The sequence below is a fragment of the Procambarus clarkii genome, chromosome 21 (assembly GCF_040958095.1).
Source record: "Procambarus clarkii isolate CNS0578487 chromosome 21, FALCON_Pclarkii_2.0, whole genome shotgun sequence".
In the NCBI taxonomy this organism is placed as follows: domain Eukaryota; kingdom Metazoa; phylum Arthropoda; class Malacostraca; order Decapoda; family Cambaridae; genus Procambarus; species Procambarus clarkii.
The window spans coordinates 33,033,610-33,058,236 of NC_091170.1; the positions used below are offsets into that span (position 1 = coordinate 33,033,610).

Sequence of the window (24,627 nt, forward strand, 5' to 3'; positions counted from 1 at the left end):
TGGAAATAGATGAAATGTTCACACGGAATAGTAACAGAACGAGGGGACATGGGTGGAAGCTGGAAACTCAGATGACTCTCAGAGATGTTAGGAAGTATTTGTTTAGCGGCGTGAGAGTAGTGGAAAAATGAAATGCACTTAAGGAGCAGGTTGTGGAAGCAAACTCTATTCATAATTTTAAAACTAGATATGATAGAGAAATGGAACCGGAGTCATTGCTGTAAATAACCGATGGCTCGAAAGGCGGGATCCAAGAGTCAATGCTCGATCCTGCAGGCACAAATAGATGAGTACACACGCGCGCACGAGCGACCACAACACCACCTTCACCACATCGTGTAGAACGATAACTCCGGTTACTCTCAACGAGACTGATACCCTCTGGACGGGGGTAGAGGTGTAAGCATGTGGGGAAATGATCACCCCCCTGACACTACGGGCGACCATTTCTCCTCGCGCCGCATGGAAACTGTACCCCGAACAAATTCCACATCGAGGGCCGCTGGCCACACCCGCTACAGCAGCAGCAGCAAGCTACTGGTGGCGGGAAAGTGCGGAGCGAACACTGGAAGCAGAGGAACTCTTCTTTGTCACACTATACAAAGACTAAGGGAGAGCCAGAAGGTGTTTTTTGGGAGGGTTTTCAATCAATTTTGTAGGAACAGTTGCGTCAAAAGGCAGAAGTAGAGTGCGTTATACGGTGGGATAGATGGGTAAAGTGGGTGGGAGCAGGTGGAGTGAGGGTAGGAGAGCGTGTGGAATGTGGGGGGGTGGAGGCATACCTTGTGTGGCAGGGCCTGAGTGAGGAACTTTGAAGGCTATACTGGGAGGTATTGAGTCGCTCTTCCGTCTCAGTTCGAGTTCTCGGAGATGGTCGCTGAAGCGGGTGTCGAGGAACGGCCGCTGTCCCAATGCGAAGGCTCGGAACTGGTGCTGGCCTGAGGAGCAGAGGGAGAATGTACGCCGGTCAGTGATACCACTACCACAACTACTACCACCACTACTACCACCTCTACTATCTCCACTACCACCACTACTACCACCTCAACTACCACCACCACTACTACCACCTCTGCTACCACCATTACCACCTCCACTACTACCACCACTACTACCATCTCTACTACCACCACTACCACCTCCACCACCACTACTATCACCTCTACTTCCACCACTACCACCACCACTACCACCTCCACCACCACTACTACCACCATTACCACCTCCACTACCACCTCCACTACCACCACTACTACCACCACTACCACCACCACTACCACCACTACCTCTACTACCACTACTACCACCTTCGACAACCTGTCCTCTTAAAAACTACGTCGCTTTTGGCCGTTTGCCCGTATGGCCGATAATATACGTAATTTCAAAATGAAAAAATGAAAAATAAATTTTGGATTTTTTTTTACCCAAAACAGTAAGAAAATGGTCCTTTGATAGGTTAGGTGGGCAGGAAATTCTCCTTAAGTTTCAAAACGTCATGAAAAATGTTATTTGAAAGTTTCCTCTCCTAACCTTTCCGAGTAAGCCAGGCGACTCAAACAGAAAACGGGACAGTACATCACTTTTGTGAGCCGATTTCATTTAAAATTACGTTCATTTTTGGCCGTAGCGCGCATACGGGCGAAAAGCGACGTTATTTTTAAAAGACTGGTTGCTCCACCACCACTACTACCACATCTACCACCAGTTAAACCTCCACTACCACCCACACCTAGCACACAACTCCTCTCCTGGCTACCACTCACAACCTCTACAAAGTACAACTCAGTCTCCCACTATTAACTATCCACCAACAACTATCTACAACCACACTTCTACAACACGTACACACAGTCCCTGCACTCGAACCATAACTCATCACACACACACACACACACACACACACACACACACACACACACACACACACACACACACACACACACACACACACACACACACACCCTTTTACAACTCGCTTGTCATAACTACAACCACCCACCCCCACTCTCTCATATGTCCAAGTAACGCCCCAGTCAACCCACAACCTACGCCACAACATTACAAGTCGCCACTCAGCCGACAAGGACGATCTGCAAGTTAAAAAATGTCAATCACAAGCCACTAACCAAAAAAAAACCCTACAACAACAACCTACAACTCAACACGGCATCACGTGACGTGTTTCTACAACAGCTGGACATTAAACAAGCTGAAGGAATAATCGCTACGTAGCTGGTACCGACGAACGTTACTCTTCACAGCTGGAACGTCCGAACGTTACTCTTCACAGCTGGAACGTCCGAACGTTACTCTTCACAGCTGGTACGTCCGAACGTTACTCTTCACAGCTGGAACGTCCGAACGTTACTCTTCACAGCTGGAACGTCCGAACGTTACTCTTCACAGCTGGAACGTCCGAACGTTACTCTTCACAGCTGGAACGTCCGAACGTTACTCTTCACAGCTGGAACGTCCGAACGTTACTCTTCACAGCTGGTACGTCCGAACGTTACTCTTCACAGCTGGAACGTCCGAACGTTACTCTTCACAGCTGGAACGTCCGAACGTTACTCTTCACAGCTGGAACGTCCGAACGTTACTCTTCACAGCTGGTACGTCCGAACGTTACTCTTCACAGCTGGAACGTCCGAACGTTACTCTTCACAGCTGGTACGTCCGAACGTTACTCTTCACAGCTGGAACGTCCGAACGTTACTCTTCACAGCTAGAACGTCCGAACGTTACTCTTCACAGCTGGTACGTCCGAACGTTACTCTTCACAGCTGGTACGTCCGAACGTTACTCTTCACAGCTGGAACGACCAATTGCCACAAACTTTCCCAGGCAGCTGAAGTGGACTCAAACACTTATACTTTCATCGTTATTTGAGCTTATAGAAATTAACTTTGACTTCAGAGCGTGAAAATTAATTTAACAATGATAACCACCTACACAATTCTTAAGAGAATTGACAGGGTGGACAAAGACAAACTCTTCAGCACTGGTGGGACACGAACAAGGGGACACAGGTGGAAACTTAGTACCCAGATGAGCCACAGAGACGTTAGAAAGGATTTTTTCAGTGCCAGAGTAGTTAGTAAATGGAATGCATTAAGCAGTGATGTGGTGGAGGCTGACTCCATACACAGTTTCAAATGTTGATTTGATAGAGCCCAGTAGGCTCAAGAATCTGTACATCAGTTGATTGACAGTTGAGAGGCAGGACCAAAGAGCCAGAGCTCAACCCCGGCAAGTACAACTAAGTGAGTACACACACACACACACACCCACACCCACACACTATAACCTTTAATAAATAATGTATAAAGGAGACAATTACATACAATTAAGTAGTAAGGTAGTTATACGAGAAATTACAAAGCCAGTATGACGATACGACACTTAGAAAGAATATGAAAACAAAGAACTGGGATATGAGGATATGGAGGTGGGGTCCCCCCACACCAGCAGGTGGGGTCCCCCACACCTGTGCCAGCAGGTGGGGTCCCCCCACACCTGCACCAGCAGGTGGGGTCCCCCACACCTGTGCCAGCATAAGCAACACATCAACAAACCAGGTAATTATTTCTCACCAATGATCCTGGACGATCACGTAGCCTTGTCAGCCAGTCATTACGGGGCGTTTAAATTATCGTAAAATGCTCGCCTCGCGCGGTGCTCCCGCCCCCTCCCCCCGATGTCTGGGCACTGGGGGGGCTGGGCGGGGAGCGGCGGGGACGGGGACAGAGACGGGGCGGGGCGGGGTGGGGCGGGGCGGGAAGCAGACACTACGGGGATGTAGTGGAAGCAACTAAGTTTTATTCACAAATTCAAATATAGATAGGACAAAGCTCGGAAGTGTTTCCTAGTTAGTCTATGGAGAGCTGCAGCTCAACAACCTCTTCACACACGCACACACAAAGGGGCTGGTGGCTGAGTGACAGCGCTCTAGACTAGTGGACCTAGGGACCGGGGTTCGATCCCCGGCGCCGGCGGAAAAGAAACAGGCAGTTTCCTTCACCTGCTCCTGTTCACTTATCAGTAAATGGGTACCAGGGAGTTACAGCTGCTACGGGCTGCTCCCTGTGTGTGTGTGTGTGTGTGTGTGTGTGTGTGTGTGTGTGTGTGTGTGTGTGTGTGTGTGTGTGTGTGTGTAAAAAATTAAATTAGTAGTTAGAAACAGTTGATTGATTGACAGTTGAGAGGCGGGCTGAACAGAGCTCAACCCGCGCAGCACAACTAGGTGAATACACACACACCCACTCCCACACACGCGCGCATATGCACGCGCGCGCACACACACACACACACACACACACACACACACACACACACACACACACACACACACACACACACACACACACACACACACGCACACACACACACACACACACACGCGCACACACACACACACACACACACACACACACACACACACACACACACACACACACACACACACAGGAAAGGTTGCGTGAAATGCACCCTACGTTGCCGCAAGACAGGAGAGCTCAGGGAGATATGATCACTACCTACATAATTCTCAGAGGATTTGACCGGGTAGATAAAGATAAACTGTTTAACACGGGTGGTATGCGAACAAGAGGACACAGCTGGAGACTGAGTACCCAAATGAGGCACAGGGACTTTAAAAAGAACTTTTTCAGTGTCAGAGTAGTTGAGAAATGGAATGCATTAGGCAGTGATGTGGTGGAGGCTGACTCCATACACAGTTTCAAGTGTAGATATGATAGAGCCCAGTAGGCTCAGGAACCTGTACACCAGTTGATTGACAGTTGAGAGGCGGGACCAAAGAGCCAGAGCTCAGCCCCCGCAAACACAACTAGGTGAGTACACACACACAGAGTAACGTATAACTAAGACATATACCAACAAAAATGCGTAAGAGTAACATACATACTTTCAAGGAACTGTAAGATTAACACGCACTTACAAGGACCCGTAAGATTAACACGCACTTACAAGGACCCGTAAGATTAAACACAGACAGACCCAACACCAGACGCTGCCAATCTCCTTACGATCACTCGGCCAAACGTCCGTGCCGTAAAAACGTCATTGGAACGCAAATAATTACAAATTACATCCTGAAGGAACAAGATTTTATCATCTCTCAACTGTCTAATTTCGCAGCGAAGAACGACACTCCCAAACGATATTCTTTGGGCGCATTTCCAAGCGATTCTTACGACCTGGCGGCAAGGAACGGCGCGAAATGTTGTCGAAGAGGAGCCGCTGTCTGTGGGAGTGAGTGTAGATCAAAACGCATCTGAAATACTATAAACGGTTCCTCAATCTTCAGACAATTGCCGCCCCCGTACCCATAAAAAGTGGTAGCGGCTATAATATATGCGCTATAAAAGTAAACACAATCATTTTTGAGAGAGAACATTGGTGTGTGTGGGGGGGGGGGTGGTAGAGGGAGGGAGGGAGAGAGTGAGGGGGGGGGGGGTTAGTAGTGGGGGAGTGTCGTCCACAGCTGGTGGTGGCGCCGCGTGCACGTATTTCTTCACTCTTGGAGGCGTGAGGTCACCAGCGGACCTACACACACACACACACACACACACACACACACACACACACACACACACACACACACACACACACACACACACACACACACACACACACACACTACGTATGTGTACTCACCTAGTTGTGCTTGTGGGGATTGAGCTCTGGCTCTTTGGTCCCGCCTCTCAACCGTCAATCAACAGGTGTACAGGTTCCTGAGCCTACTGGGCTCTATCATATCTACACTTGAAACTGTGTATGGAGTCAGCCTCCACCACATCACTTCCTAATGCATTCCATTTGTCAAGCACTCTGACACTAAAAAAAGTTCTTTCTACACCTGTAGGTGTGTGTGTGTGTGTGTGTGTGGTGGGGGGCTTAGTTCAATCCTCCCGGCTGAGTGGACAGCGCCTGGGAGTCGTAGGGCCCGGGTTCGATTCCCGGCAGATGTAGAAACAAATGGGCAGGGTTTCATTCACCCTGATGCCCTCTGTTCACCTAGCAGTAAATAGGTACCTGGGAGTTAAACAGCTGCTAGAGGCCACTTCCTGGGATTGTTTGTGTGTGCGTGTGTTAGAGAGAAATATATGTAGTAAACATACGAGGAAAAACAGATTGGTTAGAAATGCGGGGTCCAAGAGCTAAGGCCTCGATTCTGCAGGCACAAATAGTCAATACAAATAATAAACACCTTGAAGCAAAACTCTCTAAATGAGAATAGGATTTTAGGTAGAACTAGGAGACTAGGTAGAAGACATTTTCTTTTTCTACAGGGTGATAGGAGACCGGAAGCCTAGGAGATGGTGCATAAAAATAGACCAACAAAATGATTAAAGGAAGGGGGCAGTAAAGGACAAAGAGAGAGAGGGAACATCTTCCTCAACACCACATATTCTAACATATATGGAGTGACATCTCCATCATCTTATGGAGTTCAACAATACCGGGGCTGAACGACATCGTTCTGCCGAAGACTCCAGATATTGTCGCACCAATTAGATTAGATTAGACTAACAGTAGACGAAATAGTTAAAGTCAAATGGGTAGAATATGTAAAGAGAAATGATACAATAACAGCCAGACAGTCTGGCTTTCCAACAGGAAGATCACAAGTAACAAGTCTACTTAGTTCCTATGTCAGTACCACAGGGATTTTATAGGACAAGAGATGGTTAGATTGACTGTGTATATTTGGACTTTTGACAAGAGTGCCAGACAAGAGGCTCAGCATGTTCCAGTTCTGTAAACTGGAGCATGCTGAGGGGTGACAGGCAGACTGCTGACATGAATTAACATTTTTCTGACAGACAGATGAGTGCATTAAACAGAGACAATGTATCTGGAGAAGTGATGCGGAGTACCACAGGGTTCAGTTCTTGCACCAGTCATGTTCATCGTTATCTTGAAGTTATCTTGAGATGATTTCGGGGCTTTTAGTGTCCCTGCGGCCCGGTCCTCAACCAGGCTTCCACCCGCAGGAAGCAGCCCGTGACAGCTGACTAACACCCAGGTACCTATTTACTGCTAGGTAACAGGGGCATAGGGTGAAAGAAACTCTGCCCATTGTTTCTCGCCACCGCCCACTGTGTAGTGTAGAGGTTCCTGCCTCAGTGGTGCCGCTCTCAGGGCGCTGGGTCAAGGTTCCATACACAATTTAAGCAGTGTTGACACACTCACATTATCTACGAAAGTAGACGGAACTGTTGTTACTGAAAGTTGTTGTAGTAGTTATAATAATTAGTAGTAGTAGTAGTAGTTGTATAAGGAGCCGCGGCAGCATTTGTATTAGTAATGTTATAGGTAGCAGCAGTAGCATCAGGACCAAGAGTAGCAGCAGGAGGAAGAGTAGCAGCAGGAGCAAGAGTAGCAGCAGGAGGAAGAGTAGCAGCAGGAGGAAGAGTAGCAGCAGGAGCAAGAGTAGCAGCAGGAGGAAGAGTAGCATCAGGACCAAGAGTAGCAGCAGGAGGAAGAGTAGCAGCAGGAGCAAGAGTAGCAGCAGGAGCAAGAGTAGCAGCAGGACCAAGAGTAGCAGCAGGAGCAAGAGTAGCAGCAGGACCAAGAGTAGCAGCAGGAGCAAGAGTAGCAGCAGGAGGAAGAGTAGCAGCAGGACCAAGAGTAGCAGCAGGAGCAAGAGTAGCAGCAGGAGGAAGAGTAGCAGCAGGACCAAGAGTAGCAGCAGGAGGAAGAGTAGCAGCAGGAGCAAGAGTAGCAGCAGGAGCAAGAGTAGCAGCAGGAGCAAGAGTAGCAGCAGGAGCAAGAGTAGCAGCAGGACCAAGAGTAGCAGCAGGAGGAAGAGTAGCAGCAGGAGGAAGAGTAGCAGCAGGACCAAGAGTAGCAGCAGGACCAAGAGTAGCAGCAGGACCAAGAGTAGCAGCAGGAGCAAGAGTAGTAGCAGGAGCAAGAGTAGCAGCAGGAGCAAGAGTAGCAGCAGGAGCAAGAGTAGCAGCAGGAGCAAGAGTAGCAGCAGGAGCAAGAGTAGCAGCAGGAGCAAGAGTAGTAGCAGGAGCAAGAGTAGCAGCAGGAGCAAGAGTAGCAGCAGGAGCAAGAGTAGCAGCAGGAGCAAGAGTAGCAGCAGGAGCAAGAGTAGCAGCAGGACCAAGAGTAGCAGCAGGAGCAAGAGTAGCAGCAGGACCAAGAGTAGCAGCAGGAGCAAGAGTAGCAGCAGGAGGAAGAGTAGCAGCAGGACCAAGAGTAGCAGCAGGAGCAAGAGTAGCAGCAGGAGGAAGAGTAGCAGCAGGACCAAGAGTAGCAGCAGGAGGAAGAGTAGCAGCAGGAGCAAGAGTAGCAGCAGGAGGAAGAGTAGCAGCAGGAGCAAGAGTAGCAGCAGGAGCAAGAGTAGCAGCAGGAGCAAGAGTAGCAGCAGGACCAAGAGTAGCAGCAGGAGGAAGAGTAGCAGCAGGAGGAAGAGTAGCAGCAGGACCAAGAGTAGCAGCAGGACCAAGAGTAGCAGCAGGACCAAGAGTAGCAGCAGGAGCAAGAGTAGTAGCAGGAGCAAGAGTAGCAGCAGGAGCAAGAGTAGCAGCAGGAGCAAGAGTAGCAGCAGGAGCAAGAGTAGCAGCAGGAGCAAGAGTAGCAGCAGGAGCAAGAGTAGTAGCAGGAGCAAGAGTAGCAGCAGGAGCAAGAGTAGCAGCAGGAGCAAGAGTAGCAGCAGGAGCAAGAGTAGCAGCAGGAGCAAGAGTAGCAGCAGGAGCAAGAGTAGTAGCAGGAGCAAGAGTAGCAGCAGGAGCAAGAGTAGCAGCAGGAGCAAGAGTAGTAGCAGGAGCAAGAGTAGTAGCAGGAGCAAGAGTAGCAGCAGGAGCAAGAGTAGCAGCAGGAGCAAGAGTAGCAGCAGGAGCAAGAGTAGCAGCAGGAGCAAGAGTAGTAGCAGGAGCACTGCTTCTAACAATAGAGGCAACAGGTGAGCACACCACACGCCACAGGAGCAACTTATCAAACCACCTCCACCACTCACCCAATCAACTTTGCATATCACCAGCAAGCAAGCAAGCAAGCAGGCGGGCGAGTCGTCGTGGTCGTCCAGCCAGCAGTCGTCCCGCACGCAATCACCACCCCTGGGGAACCCGCCCGCTAAAGACACCGAGTGAGTGAGACAAGAGTGAGAGCACAGAAGCTGCTCTCCCTCGGGTGTTCTGACCAGGGCGCAGTCACCGATAACACCCACCCACTTGTTTATCGCTCAACAGCCTCCTCATAATCACTAGCTGACTGGCATAATCATTTTCTCAAATACAGCACTGAAGGTTGGTTAATGTTTCGTTTATGTCCACTGGCTGCTGTGTTTATCTTGGTTAACGAGAATTTTTTTTGGTGGGGGGTAGGGGGAGGGGGGAGGGTACAGCGCTGACTCTTCCCTCCCTCTAAGACTCCCTCCCTCCTTCCCTCCCAACCCTCTAAGACTCCCTCCCTCCCAACCCTCTAAGACTCCCTCCCTCCCAACCCTCTAAGACTCCCTCCCTCCCTCCCTCCCAACCCTCTAAGACTCCCTCCCTCCCTCCCTCCCAACCCTCTAAGACTCCCTCCCTCCCTCCCTCCCAACCCTCTAAGACTCCCTCCCTCCCTCCCAACCCTCTAAGACTCCCTCCCCTCTCTTGGTCAGCTTTACGAAGTTGCCGCCGTCAGCTGTGCCGGGAACATGGCACGGCTTGTGTTGTGGGGCTGACACATCCCCTGGTAGCCACTTCAGGGCTCTCCCACACGCTCTCCACACCTGTATTGCCCCCCCCCAGGCTCTCCCACACGCTTTACACACCTGTATGTGTAAAGCGTGTATGTGTAAAGTATGTGTTTTTTTAATTAAAAAAAAATTATGCTGTCATATACATCGGTTTATAGTATGAAGCAGTACAGACCTGCCTCACCGTCATGTTTTTAAATTTTGCCCCGAGGGGCGAGTTTATTGGGCAGCGTCACTCATCCTGTGAGTGGACACACCGCCATAGCAGCATGTACAACACTCCCCAAAAGGAAGAAAACCCGCTGGGTTGTTCATCTTGTCACTTGTACCCAGACACAGCTGGGACTAGCTTAACTGACTCAAGTGAACAGTTCCTCAAACAAGAAGATTAACATCTGTCAACCCTTAAAAGCTTACGTTATCTTGCGGGTACAAAAATGGGGGAATCTTTTAAGAACAGTATCAATATTTGACAAATAGTGTTTCCCTAGAGCATTGTGAAGATTCACGAGTTGTCACAACGTTCTCTTGTAAAGGAAGACAGACACACATGCAGTTAAACAGAGATAAAATAATGTCTGTACTTAGACTAACAATATCTTAGTTATCTTGAGATATCTTGAGATGATTTCGGGGCTTTTTTTTAGTGTTCCCGAGGCCCGGTCCTCGACCAGGCCTCCACCCCCAGGAAGCAGCCCGTGACAGCTGACTAACACCCAGGTACCTATTGTACTGCTAGGTAACAGTTAAGTTATCTTTATTAGAGTTATATATTTATTTATATTAGTTATAATACATACACAATCTGTGTATGGCCTGAGGCCGGTGATACTAAACCATGGAAGAGCTCACCAACTACGCCACTCTGCTCTCCTGCTCTTCCAAAGTCCGAAAGCAGACTTCCACCGGAAAGTGGAAGGAGTTATTATTGTAAGAGGGATTGCTTGCTGCTGAGCACCGCACAGCACCGCACAGCACCGCACAGCACCGCACGTCCAAGCTGGATAAAATCCAGAGTCATGCCAATAAACCAATCACAAGAGCTGAAAGGCCTGAGCTACAAGTAAAGGTTAAAGGAACTAAAACTAGTCATTGGCAGAGACAGGAAACCGGGTAGAAATGATCCAGTCATACCAAATACTCGCTGCAATTGGCAGCACAGACACACGGGAATACACACACAAAAAAAAAGTGTGGAAAAATTACCGAATGGTCAATACGGATGTAACAAATAATTCATTGAGAATCGCAGTAATATTTATATAATGCAGTACTAGGGGCCGTTGTGGAGACAGATAGACGGGTCGATATTTATATAACGAAGCACGAGGAGCCGTTGTGCGTGCTACTTGCCCCCGCTCCTGTGCCAGGTAAGTTACGGGCTCACCATAGCCCGTGCTACTTGGAACTTGTTCATAGCTGAATCTATAAACAACAAGAAGCCGTTGTGGAGAGAGAGAGAGACGGGGTCGACGTGTAGAAGGCGGGCACAACAGTATGAGCACAAAAGTCCAGGTGGTGACGGCTGCAGGGTAGGCAGTCCTCAAGTCTCTCTCCTCGTCCCGGAAGTCGGCTGGTGCTTATACACTTGCCTCGAGTGGGTTTTTTTTTATGTTTCTAAGGCAGGAAGTCGCTTATTTCCCCCTGCACACATGGTCAGCCTGGCCCGGGCTCCGCCGCCCCTCCCCCACCACCGCCTCCAGTAAACGCTACTGCAGCTCCCAGCGGTAACTTCGTCATGTGGGCGTGAGACACTTGTCCCTCAGACATACACCCGTCACGTGGGTGTGAGACACTTGTCCCTCAGACATACACCCGTCACGTGGGCGTGAGACACTTGTCCCTCAGACATACACCCGTCATGTGGGTGTGAGACACTTGTCCCCCCCACACACACACCCGTCACGTGGGTGTGAGACACCTGTCCCCCACACACACACCGGTCACGTGGGTGTGAGACACTTGTCCCACACACACACACACACACCCGTCACGTGGGTGTGAGACACTTGTCCCACACACACACACCCGTCACGTGGGTGTGAGACACCTGTCCTCCACACACACACCCGTCACGTGGGTGTGAGACACTTGTCCCACACACACACCCGTCACGGAGATGTGAGACACCTGCTTCTCTTACAAAACTGAACCCAATCCCTCCACCTAACCTAACCTAACCCAAGCACAGAAAACGTGGACACTTGTCAGCCGCCGCTCTTCACAGTACTTAGTGGTTTGTCCGTCCGGGCCTTAACGTACAAAATAAGACGTACTACGAGGACGGGTTATTGCGTACTTACCACCAGTACCAGGGGCCGGATTTAAGCCTCGCAGTCTGAAGGTTAGGCCTCTCAGAATCCCAATTTTGTTTTTTTTACTTGTAAATGTTATTTAAATAATGATTTAACCTTCTTAAGCTAATCTAATTAGCATAACGTAATCTAAGCGGCACTCTTAGGAAGTTCAGTCGCTACACGTGTTCGCTACACACCACACAATCGACTTGAGAATGGTCCAGGACGGACCGAAACGTCGTCGTCCCTTCATTTTCTATTGTGTGGATTGGTCAACACTACACCAAACTCTCACAAGTCAAGCCTGGCCTCGGGCCGGGCTTGGGGAGTAGTAGAACTCCCAGAACCCCATCAAGCAGATGTCTTATTCTCTGTTAACAATTGTCAGATGTAGCCTGTATATCTGTGTTGCTGGTCCGTCAGTCACCAGGCAGCAACACCCATCACTTGTGAGTTGCGCGGCACAGCGCAGCACTTTGTTTACAAGGTGTCACAGCCACGGCCACAGCGGAACGACACTCATGTGTTCTTTATATAAATTACAAAATGGTTTTCCGACGGTCGTCTCTCGCGTAGTTAAGCAAACTAGTTGATGCTTTACTCCCTGCAATCATCTCCACGGGTGGCTGAGCACAGGGAGGGAGGGAGGGAGGGTAACGATGGATGCAGGGAGAAATGGAGGAAAAAAGAGAGAGAGGGAGGAAATAAGAGAAACAGATAATTCTGTTAAAAAAAATCGCACTTCTCAAATCACTTTTGGTTTCCATGCTCGGGAATAGTTCGGGTCTCCCAGCGTGTCTCAACACCTCACTCGCCTCTAACACACTCTCTCCTCTTGCTGGCGTCTATGTTCTCTTCATCCACTGAATGTGTTAAGAATGTTCCTAGCCTCACTCTGCTTCTCAAAATCCTGCGTTACCTTTCTTCTTTATCTCCGTGTTCATGGCCGTTTGGTTCTCAGGTCATATCTTGACATTTTAGAGATCTCTCGAAGGCTTAACTGAGGTGCTGAAGAGTTCTCCAAGACTTTATGGGTCTGAATATCGAATTGGCTGTGGTGTGTTTTAGGGAGGTCGGTGTTTAAGGGAGGTCGGTGTCTTAGAGAGGTCGGTGTTTAAGGGAGGTCGGTGTCTTAGAGAGGTCGGTCTCTGAGGCAATTTTCCTTTACATTCCACAATTTCTTAGTAATTTTCAAGCGACAACAGAATATGAGAACCGTCTATCATATTACCAAAAAAAAGACGAGTGAATTGAAAGAAGACCGTGAGTGTAAATCTAGTCAATATATAACAATTTATATGATTATGCCTCGCGTCAGATAGTTGTATAATATATCTCGCGTAATATTATAGTCTGTTTGGATCAATTTGTTGTAGTCCGTCTTGAAGGGGTATTACCATGCAATTCTGGCATTACCTTGCATTACATGTTGTATATTGTGTCGTAGAGCGACACCTGCATGGAGGCACGGGAGAGGGCGCTGGCAGGCGCTATAATCACGCCTCCTCGCGCACTAATGACAGCCTGGAGCTCCAGCAACATACCTCCACGTTTTAATTATGCCTCCATAACATCTACCTGCCTCCAGGTAATGCGGGATAATTCACCCACTGGATAAACCTGTGCTCACACCTGGGGCTTAAACCAGCTATACACTCCATCGTCTGGCAGATCTGTGAGGGCCGCCGCCTCTTCTAGGGCTCCAGAAACCCGGGGTAATCTTCCAGGGCTCCAGACGCCCCCGGGGTAATCTTCCAGGGCTCCAGACGCCCCCGGGGTAATCTTCCAGGGCTCCAGACGCGCCCGGGGTAATCTTCCAGGGCTCCAGACGCGCCCGGGGTAATCTTCCAGGGCTCCAGACGCACCCGGGGTAATCTTCCAGGGTTCCAGACGCCCCCGGGGTAATCTTCCAGGTCCTAACATTACCTTGACAAGAAAACTGCCCAGTGTAGGAAGACTGTCATAGAAAATACATACACCATAATACAATACAATACATACAACCAAAATACAATACGCTTCGTAACTCATTCATATATTGCTTAGTAATAAAGTTGATACCGTCGGAGCGGTTGAGCACTATTCCTTCCTCCCCCCCCCCCGATGTCTTTTCCCAAATTCTTATCCCGATCCCATCCAAGCGCTAGTCATAACGGCTTGGTACTTTCTCCTGATAATTATCTTACCCTCCCTTAATCTTTCAAGACCGAGGCTTAGAAAACGTCATTATTATGGTGCTTTTATTTTTTTCTATTACGTCGGATTGTTTAACGGATTGATCGATTGTTGATAATGCAATGTTATCAACCGTTAGGACAGCTTTGTGTACAAGCGTGTGTATTCACCTGATTGTATTCGTCTAACTGTGCTTGAGAAAGATGTGCTTTACCTCTTGGATTCTGCCTCTGAACTCTCAATCGATAGTTGTGTGTGTTCTCTAGTCCTGTAGGCCTGGTCGTGTCTACAACTGAAACTGTGCATGCAATCTCTTTCCTTCATTATTTTTTATTTTCATTCCTTTACTATTGCCAGCCTGAACACATTCTTTATTGCAGTCCTGTTGGTCATTCAGGTACCTTGTTTGTGTATGTTTGTCCTTGTTCAGTAGTGTGTCCTTGTTGCATCCCCCCATTCATCCGGTAGTTGTGCTTCCTCTCTCTCTTTTTCTTGCAATGATGCGTGTGTGTGTGTGTGTGTGTGTGTGTGTGTGTGTGTGTGTGTGGACGTAGAAGACTTCCTCACACAGTACACGTACCCAAGTTTCTCTTGTCCATAGACGTCACGGTAATGCTCACGAGTGGAGTCCTGTGGTCACGGGCCGCTCTCTCTCTACACGTAAATAAGAGAGAGAGAGAAATTACCATCTGTGGAATTATACGCAATTAAGACGAATGTTAACTCACATTCTCACCATGGGATGTTAAAAGAGGGTCCAATCTCCCATGCTGGCTACTACCATTAGTGTATAATGTCACTGGAAACAGGTAACCTACCACAAAGTTAGAAGACAGCCAGTGTCATGTCAATCTTCAGGAAGTAAAGCACAGGAGCCACTGAACTAGAGGTCACTGTCCCTAACTTGCATATTATGCATGGTTACGTACAGTATAAGATGGTGATAAGGAGGCTGTAGCACATCTGGAGACAAGATACTGCACAAGCCACAACCAGCACGGGTTCAGGGATAATAAACCTTGCCTCACATACCTCGTGGAATTAGAGGACCGGGCGAGAGATTTCAGACAAGTCAGCGAATGGTGGCAGTCAATACAGTTTTGGAAAGCCTTCGACACAACACCTTCCTTGTGTACAAGTTGGAAAAGCAGGCAGGAGTGACAGGGAAGGTGCTGCAGTGGATAAAGGAGTACCTAAGTAAGATGTCATCCACACATGACATCTCAAGCTGTCATAGGTGAGATGTCACCAGCGGAGTCCCACAGGTCAGTACTCGGACCTATCCGGTTTCTGATAGATGTAAATTATCTTCCAAAGGGGAGAGACTCATGCCTCCTGTTTACCTATAACTTAACAATTATGAGGAGGGTTAATTCGCAAGACCACAGCATACAACTACAAGATGACCAGGGCAAATTGAAAGACTGGTCCAATAAATAGCTGCTAGACATGATCACGATGTAGAAAATGTTCAGGGTTATGAACAGGAGAGACAAGGACAGATGACACGTGATGGCTGGTAAAGGAACAACAGGTCACAGCTAGAACTAAAGACACACAACCCAGAGGCACAATATATATTTGATCAGGATCAGATTACTGACAAAATCAAATACACTAAGAAGTGAGGTGGTGGAGAGAGTGACTTTATACACAATTTCAAACACAGATATGACAGAGCCCAATAGGCTCGAGAACAACAGTTGACTGAAGGTAGAGAGGCGGGACCAAAGCATGGAAGCTCAACCCGCAGCAAGCATAATTAGGGGAGTAGACAATCCAGCTACTTATAACTCTCTTGTGCCACACGACAGATACACTACACGACCCAGGAGCTGGAGCTCGACCGACGAAGACAGTTTGGTATACACACTGGGCAGGTGACAGTCGGTACTGCTACTACTGACGATAACAACACCAATATTTGTTGACGAGGCGATTACCGCCGCCGGAAACTGACCCGGGGGCACCAAGATACCCGCCTCGGGTACCCTGCACCATGATACACCCACCTCGGGTACCGTGTACCATGATACACCCGCCTCGGGTACCGTGCACCATGATACACCCGCCTCGGGTACCGTGTACCATGATACACCCGCCTCGGGTACCGTGCACCATGATACACCCGCCTCGGGTACCCGGGACACCGCCCCACACCACCGTACACAAACAACTGCCTCACACTATCAACACATCATCACAGCTGCGAGGCCGATAACAAAATATAATTACAATCTCTCAGATATCATTACAACAATCATACTTGGAAAAAAAATCAAACAATGCCATTATACTTAAGAGATAATTCATGTATTTTAAAATTAGATAAGTTTCTTCCGGCTGTTCACCTGCTCTTGCTACAATCATTTAGAGAGAAATCTTCTAAATCTAAAAATCTAAACCCGGTTTAATACATAGTTATTGTTATCACTAGTGAATATAAAACATATATGTTTATTTTATATTTCATCTTTTCTTTCGACTTTTTATTTCTTGGTCGATTGAATAAACAGTTTGGCAAGCACCGAATTAGCCTCATATTAACAACGTACCGCCCGTCCTCATAAACTGTGACCACGTGCTGGTTAATCCCCCGCCCGTCCTCATAAACTGTGACCACGTGCTGGTTAATCCCCCGCCCGTCCTCATAAACTGTGACCACGTGCTGGTTAATCCCCCGCCCGTCCTCATAAACTGTGACCACGTGCTGGTTAATCCCCCGCCCGTCCTCATAAATTGTGACCACGTGCTGGTTAATCCCCCGCCCGTCCTCATAAACTGTGACCACGTGCTGGTTAATCCCCCGCCCGTCCTCATAAACTGTGACCACGTGCTGGTTAATCCCCCGCCCGTCCTCATAAACTGTGACAACGTGCTGGTTAATCCCCCGCCCGTCCTCATAAACAATGACCACGTGCTGGTTAATCCCCCGCCCGTCCTCATAAACTGTGACCACGTGCTGGTTAATCCCCCGCCCGTCCTCATAAACAATGACCACGTGCTGGTTAATCCCCCGCCCGTCCTCATAAACTGTGACCACGTGCTGGTTAATCCCCCGCCCGTCCTCATAAACTATGACCACGTGCTGGTTAATCCCCCGCCCGTCCTCATAAATTGTGACCACGTGCTGGTTAATCCCCCGCCCGTCCTCATAAACTGTGACCACGTGCTGGTTAATCCCCCGCCCGTCCTCATAAACTGTGACCACGTGCTGGTTAATCCCCCGCCCGTCCTCATAAACTATGACCACGTGCTGGTTAATCCCCCGCCCGTCCTCATAAACTGTGACCACGTGCTGGTTAATCCCCCGCCCGTCCTCGTAAACTATGACCACGTGCTGGTTAATCCCCCGCCCGTCCTCATAAACAATGACCACGTGCTGGTTAATCCAGCCACCAAAATCCCGTGTCTACCCAACCCGTCCTCCCCATAGCACGTCGCATTTTGACGTATAGTCTACCTAAGACCAAAAACTGTTGTACTAGAAAATTTCGCGGCTCACAAAACTGACATACCGTCCCGTTTTCTGTTTTGGGTCCTCTGGCAGGTTAGGATAAGGGGACGTTAGTACGACAGCTTCCTGACGTTGGGGAACCGCTGGCGAGAACGGGCCAATTTGAGGTCGGTCGCCTCTTGGACGAGCCTCGCCCGAGGACAGGTTGTGTCACTACACCCTAATTTATATAAATAACATATATTACGTCTAGGAGCAGTCACCTTGAAGGTGATAGGCAGTAAAAAAACGTAAATTTATGTGTAAACGGCCACTATATCACAGACAATTCATATTTTCAACCCTTGGCCAACAAGGTAGTTCTTGAGAGTGACGCATTGTTTCACACACTGGAATTTGGCGCCAATGTTGGTTGTTTCTGGCGACGGTTGCTGGGTGGGGGGGGGACTGTTGCTTGTTGCTGGGGGGTGTGATTGTTGGTTGTTTCTGGCGACTGTTGCTGGGGGGTGTGATTGTTGATTGTTGTTGGGTGTGATTGTTGATTGTTTCTGGTCACTGTTGCTGGGGGTGTGATTGTTGCTTGTTTGTCGTGATGGTTGCTGGGGGGGGTGTGATTGTTGGTTGTTTCTGGTGACTGTTGCTGGGGGTGTGATTGTTGGTTGTTTCTGGTGATGGTTGCTGGGGGGTGTGTGATTGTTGGTTGTTTCTGGTGACTGTTGCTGGGGGTGTGACTGTTGGTTGTTTAGGGTGCCAGACACTGGGTGTGTAGCGTACACTTATTTAAATGAGACACTTCTCAAAGAGAGCAATGTTGATGTCTAATGTAATTGTCATTTTGTTTAGGAACCACAAACACAGGTCCTGTCTCTGGTGTCCATGTGTTGTGTGGTGTGTGTGTGTGTTCACCTGTTTGTGCTTGCGGGGTTGGGGCTCTGGCTCTTACTCCCGCATCTCAACTGTCAATCAACTGATGTTTTCCACACACACACACACACACACGAAGCAGCCCGTAACAGCTGTTTAACTCCCAGGTACCTATTTACTGCCAGGTGAACAAGGGGAATCAGGGTGAAAGAAACTCTTCCCATTTGTTTCCACCATCGCCGGGGTCTGGAGACACACAGGTGTGTGTGTGTGTGTGTGTGTGTGTGTGTGTGTGTGTGTGTGTGTGTGTGTGTGTGTGTGTGTGTGTGTGAAAACACACAGGTGTGGATGTATGAAGATAAACAGGTGTGTGGGAGAGGGAAGAGTCTGATCTTGCTCACACACTCTCTCAAAGCCATCATCGCTGGCTAATTCACACGAGCAGCCGGTGCTCAAGAAGGGGAGCCAAGGACTGGAGCTCAACCTCCGCAAAAAAACACAGTGAGGGGAATAAAGGAGAATGTGGGCTCGGGCACGTTGAACATGCTCCCCCCACCCCACCCACACAAACACCCCCCCCCCACAAACACCCCCACACTAGACCCCCCCACCCCCCACCCCCCCACACTAGACACCCCCCACCCACCCCCACACTAGACACCCCCCACAAACACAAACCCACACTAGACACCCCCCCACCCACCCCCACACTAGACACCCCCCCACCCACCCCCCACCCACCCCCACACTAGACACCCCCCCACCCACCCCCCACCCACCCCCACACTAGACACCCCCCCACCCACCCCCACACTAGACACCCCCCCCACCCACCCCCCACCCACCCCCACGCCCACAAGCACCCTACGCGCTGGCCCACTCCTCGGTAGATAAATTTTAAAACACACCATTTTGGTTAATTCGCTTTGCGCCACCCACGCCAACCTAACAATTGTGGTTGTCGCATCACGGCTATTGTGAGTGACAACGTGTGTGTTTTGTGGGTGGACTGGTGGGTGGCCCGCACACACACGCGCGCGCGCGCGCACACACACACACACACACACACACACACACACACACACACACACACACACACACACGAGAGAGAGACAGACAGACAGACAGACCCCCTTTCCTCTCCCCCTTACTCATTGCTATAGACTACACCCTCCCCATCCCTCCCTCCCGTTAAGTGTCCGCCCTCCACTTAAGTTCCCTCCCTCTAGACTCCCCTTCACTCGCCACGATACATAAATCACCCAAGAGGCAGCAAGCATGAAGCAATAATCTGTAATCCTGTGACGTGTGCGTGGTGGCTGGTGAGGGGGGAGGGGGGGGAGACATCAGAGGGGAGGCAGGGAGGGAGACATCAGAGGGGAGGGAGACAGGGAGTGAGGGGTGAGGTGGAGATATCAACAGGTCTCAAGTAGTTATCCTCGATAAACTGTCTCTGACTTCACATACTCTTCTACGGTTTATCTTATCTTCTACTCATCGTTCTGCCAGGTATGGTGGGTGTATGGGGTCCAGGTATGGTGGGTGTATGGGGTCCAGGTATGGTGACGCTAGCGGACACAGTAGGCCAGACGAGTGTGATGAGTCTGTCAGCACACCCGTCACTCTCTATCTCCAGTTAAACATACGGGCTCACCATAGCCCGTGCTACATGGACATTTTGTTCTGAATAGCTAAATCTAACACAACAACAACTAGCTAAACATTCAAACTATTATGTCAACATTTATATTTTTGTATATAGACTGCTGGTAACGTGACGACAACCACACGATGCACATATGTGACAGAAACAGTCACATATATGCCTTCAAACACCTGGCTGCGTGTACCTCTGATGCTGCAACACACGCACGTACGCACACGCAAGTTCTCTGTGTGTTCTCACACGTAAAATTCTCAGGAGGAATTGATAGTATAGATAAAGATAAACTGTTTAACGCGGGTGGTACGCGAACAAGGGGACACAGGTAGAAACTGAGTACCCACATGAACCACAGGGACGTTAGAAAGAACTTTTTCAGTGTCAGAGTAGTTAACAGGTGGAATGCATTAGGCAGTGATGTGGTGGAGGCTGACTCCATACACAGCTTCAAATGTAGATATGATAGAGCCCAGTAGGCTTAGGAATCTGTACACCAGTTGATTGACGGTTGAGAGGCGGGACCAAAGAGCCAGATGCTTAACCCCCGCAAGCACAACTAGGTGAGTACACACACACACACACACACACACACACACACACACACACACACACACACACACACACACTCAAATTACCCGTCTCGAAATTATTTCCATGTATACTGCAATCTTGGAGGAGGTGGTGGAGGCGGAGCAAGAAGAGGAGGAGGAGGAGGAGGAGGAGGAGGAGGAGGAGGAGGAGGAGGAGAAGGAGGAGGAGGAAGGAGGAGGAGGCTGAGGGGATGGAGTTACAAACAAGAATGTCGGGATGAAAACTAAGCCACCAGGAGCCTGGGTATTAATGCCCGTGTGTGACCCCTCTCTCTCTCACCCTGGCCCCGGCATACACTTTCCCCTTACACACCATACACACTCTCAACATACACTCAGCATACACTCTCAACATACACTCAGCATACACTCTCAACATACAGTCAACATACATTGACAGTATGTACAGAATCACCAATCATACAATTAGAATACATTGTGGCAATGTACATTTTCCGCACATAATGCCAGCAAGCCCTCGGCGTACAGAGTTCCGACACATGTGCTCATGCACACCCGCCACACCTGGCTAATGTCACCATACCAGGACATATATCATATATATATTATATATATATATATTATATATATTATATATAATATATATATATATATATATATATATATATATATATATATATATATATATATATATATGTATGTTTTGTAACCTTTAAATACACAATAAAGGAAAAAAAAGGGAAGGGGGTGGTAGGAGAAAAGCACACAGAAACTGTATTGGAGGGAATACACATTCCCTCCAATGCGTTATGTGTGGTTTCCTCCGAGGCTATGGGTCCCCCTTCTTCCAGCCAGAGGTGGTACTCCCTTCCCTATATTTAAAAAAAAAAAAAAAAAAAAAAATATATATATATATATCTATATATATATATATATATATATATATATATATATATATATATATATATATATATATTATATAAGGAGTTGGAGGAACTCTACAACCTGTGACAGGTAGCCTTGTACCTTGCATGTAACCAATGTTGTAACCCTTTTTGTATCATTAAGTTTTAAATAAAAATATAATGACAAAATACAACAAATATAGAGGGTAGTTGGAGAAGACAATATGTAAGTGTACGCGGGTGCCCCACAAGGCTCCCCACGGATGCTGCATATCGTCTTCTTCGAGGTCGAGGGGTCCCCCACACTCCCATTTTAACAATATTCCTTGGAGGAGTAGAGAGTAAGCAAGAGGAAGTGAATGAGAGAGGGTTGTAGGGGGAAGAGGAGGGGAGGGGAAGGGAAGGGAAGGGAAGGGAAGGGAAGGGAAGGGAAGGGAAGGGAAGGGAAGGGAAGGGAAGGTTTATAGTAACAAAGCATTGTTCTGGCAGGGCAGGTGACGGGGGGGGGGGGAGGACAGGAGAGGGGGGAGGATAGATGGGGGGGGGATGGCAGGTGAGGTGGAGGATAAGTGAGGGTTAGGACAGGTGTGGAGGAGGAGGAGGAAGGGTGAGGGAGGAAGAAGAGGGCACAGGAGGAGACAAGTGAAGGGCATGTAAGTGGTACCCAGTCATCACGGGGCGGTGGGTCGTAGGCGCGTCCGACGGGGCGGTGGGTAGGGGCACGTCCAACGGGACGGTGGGTCGGGGCACGTCCGACGGGGCGGTGGGTGGGCGTGGATCACACTACCAGTAATCTCACACCAGTAAGTGAGCGCCTTCCTCCTCAAAGCTCGTAACACGAACCTCCTTCATCAAATGCACCCCCCCTCCCCCAATATCTACTCCCCCTCCCCCGGACACAACCCCCCCCCTCCCCGGACACAACCCCCCCACACACCCCAACACCCCAACAACAACCACCCTCCCCAACCATCAACACTCACCCCGCCACCTTAACTCCAACACACTCAAGCAAAAATAAACAAAACAAGAATCAATATGCAATTAACATCCGGGAAGACTAATTCAAAGATGAACTCAAAGAAAGACTTGATAAAACAATATGAACAATGAACAACGACAAATACAACAAAAACACAGTAGGTGTGTTTTTGTTGTATATGTAGGTGACCATGATATAGGGTCACACTGAATACAGTAGGTGAACATGACATGTGTCACACAGTACATATAATATTGTGAATATACATAAACAGAGGCAAACCAGAGCGTCGAAATTTCGCGAGGCTGCAGCCAAATCAGCTGGAGATCCCCCTTGGAGATCAGCTGCAAGGGGGGGAAAAGGAGACGAATACGGAGAACGAAGCACGACTAATGGAGCATGCAGATATGGCCACCATGTTGACCAGACCACACACTAGAAGGTGAAGGGACGACAACGTTTCGGTCTGTCCTGGACCATTCTCGAGTCGATTGTACAAAATGTACCCAAGTCCGGGGAGGGGGGTCCAGGGGAGCCGGTCGGCCGAGCGGACAGCACGCGGGACTTGTGATCCTGTGGTCCTGGGTTCGATCCCAGGCGCCGGCAAGAAACAATGGGCAGAGTTTCTTTCACCCTATGCCCCTGTTACCTAGCAGTAAAATAGGTACCTGGGTGTTAGTCAGCTGTCACGGGCTGCTTCCTGGGGGTGGAGGCCTGGTCGAGGACCGGGCCGCGGGGACACTAAAAAGCCCCGAAATCATCTCAAGATAACCTCAAGATAAGTCGACTGCATGGCCACCATGCAGATATGGCCACCATACAGATAGGGCCACCATACAGATAGGGCCACCATGCAAATATGGCCACACAAAAAAATCCTACAAAGTTCTCAGGACAGGAAAAATGATGTTGCAAAACTTGAAGGTTGTTTCAACCAAAACAGGGCGACAGTTTGCTAAGCGGAAGACAAAGCAATTTGGCAGACTGCTCAAAAATTGGGCCGTCCATCAATTAGGCAGACAGCGTAATTAAGAGCAGACTAATCTGCACTAAGAGTTGACACAAACCTCTATAGCGGGCCTGGAACATTGTGACTAAAAAAATGGAGAAACAAAATGTACCCTGAAGGACGCTTGCAAAGACAGGCGATTGACAGGATAAAAACTAGACGGGCAAGTCAGGAACAGGGGAAAAGCAGACAGGAGGAGGGAGGACACAGGGTGAGGCAAGGTTGAGAAAGAAGGGGAAAAGGGAGTGGCGGGGAAAGGGAGGGGAACGCAGGGAGAAGCAGACCAGCCCATCAGAATACCACTGATCTGATATAATGAGATCCGATATAATGGCATCAAATGGTGTAAAAGGAGGTGGAACCAATGGGATCAGCGACTAGTCAGTATATAGGCGGCTGGTCACACCCTCCTTCCCCCCTTCCCCCCCCCCACACACACACAATTCCATGGAACAGGTGACGCCAGAAAATCCCAATCCATTTATCGCCGACGATTACATGAATTAAAATGAAATACTTGTTATGAGCAGAACTTTATCAACTTGAAGAGATTCAAAAAGAGTAATCACATGCATACAGCGAAGGGCCTCTGTAATCTGACGTAATAAAGTGTGTGGACAGAGAGGACATCTATTCTTTGTATTCTTAAGTGGCAGCTTCGACACACATTTGCCAAAGTAAACCACAATTTAATCTCATTATTTGTGGATGACTCAAATTGAGGGGAAGCTTGACACAGTGGAGGCCGGGAGAATAATCAGACGGGGAACTGACAGTAGCGTCACACGTTGTTGTGTTGTTGTTAAAGATTTAGCTACTCAGGACGAAGTGTCCATGTAGCACGGGCTATGGTGAGCCCGTAATAGCATCACACATGCCTGACACTCCTTATACTCCTCATAGTGAGGTACTCCTATCCACCTCACACACAATAACTATGTTTACTCTAACTCACAATCATTTATGAGGTATTGCCTTAACTCATTCCTCCAGTGTTCCTACGGTGCTCAAA

General features: G+C 48.8%; 1 protein-coding gene across 3 annotated transcripts in view; it reads right to left on the reverse strand.

Annotated features, from left to right (window-relative positions):
• LOC123760632 (runt-related transcription factor 1) overlaps window positions 1-24,627 on the reverse strand; it is a 186,035-nt gene that overhangs the window by 25,185 nt on the left and 136,223 nt on the right. For 2 of the 3 annotated variants that reach the window (XM_045746372.2, XM_069328284.1), the window contains one exon: window positions 783-938. The exons of the other annotated variant lie outside the window; for it this stretch is intronic. In XM_045746372.2, coding sequence (XP_045602328.2) covers window positions 783-938 — 156 coding nt within the window. The remainder of the gene's footprint in view (window positions 1-782; window positions 939-24,627) is intronic. 3 annotated transcript variants of the gene reach the window in all.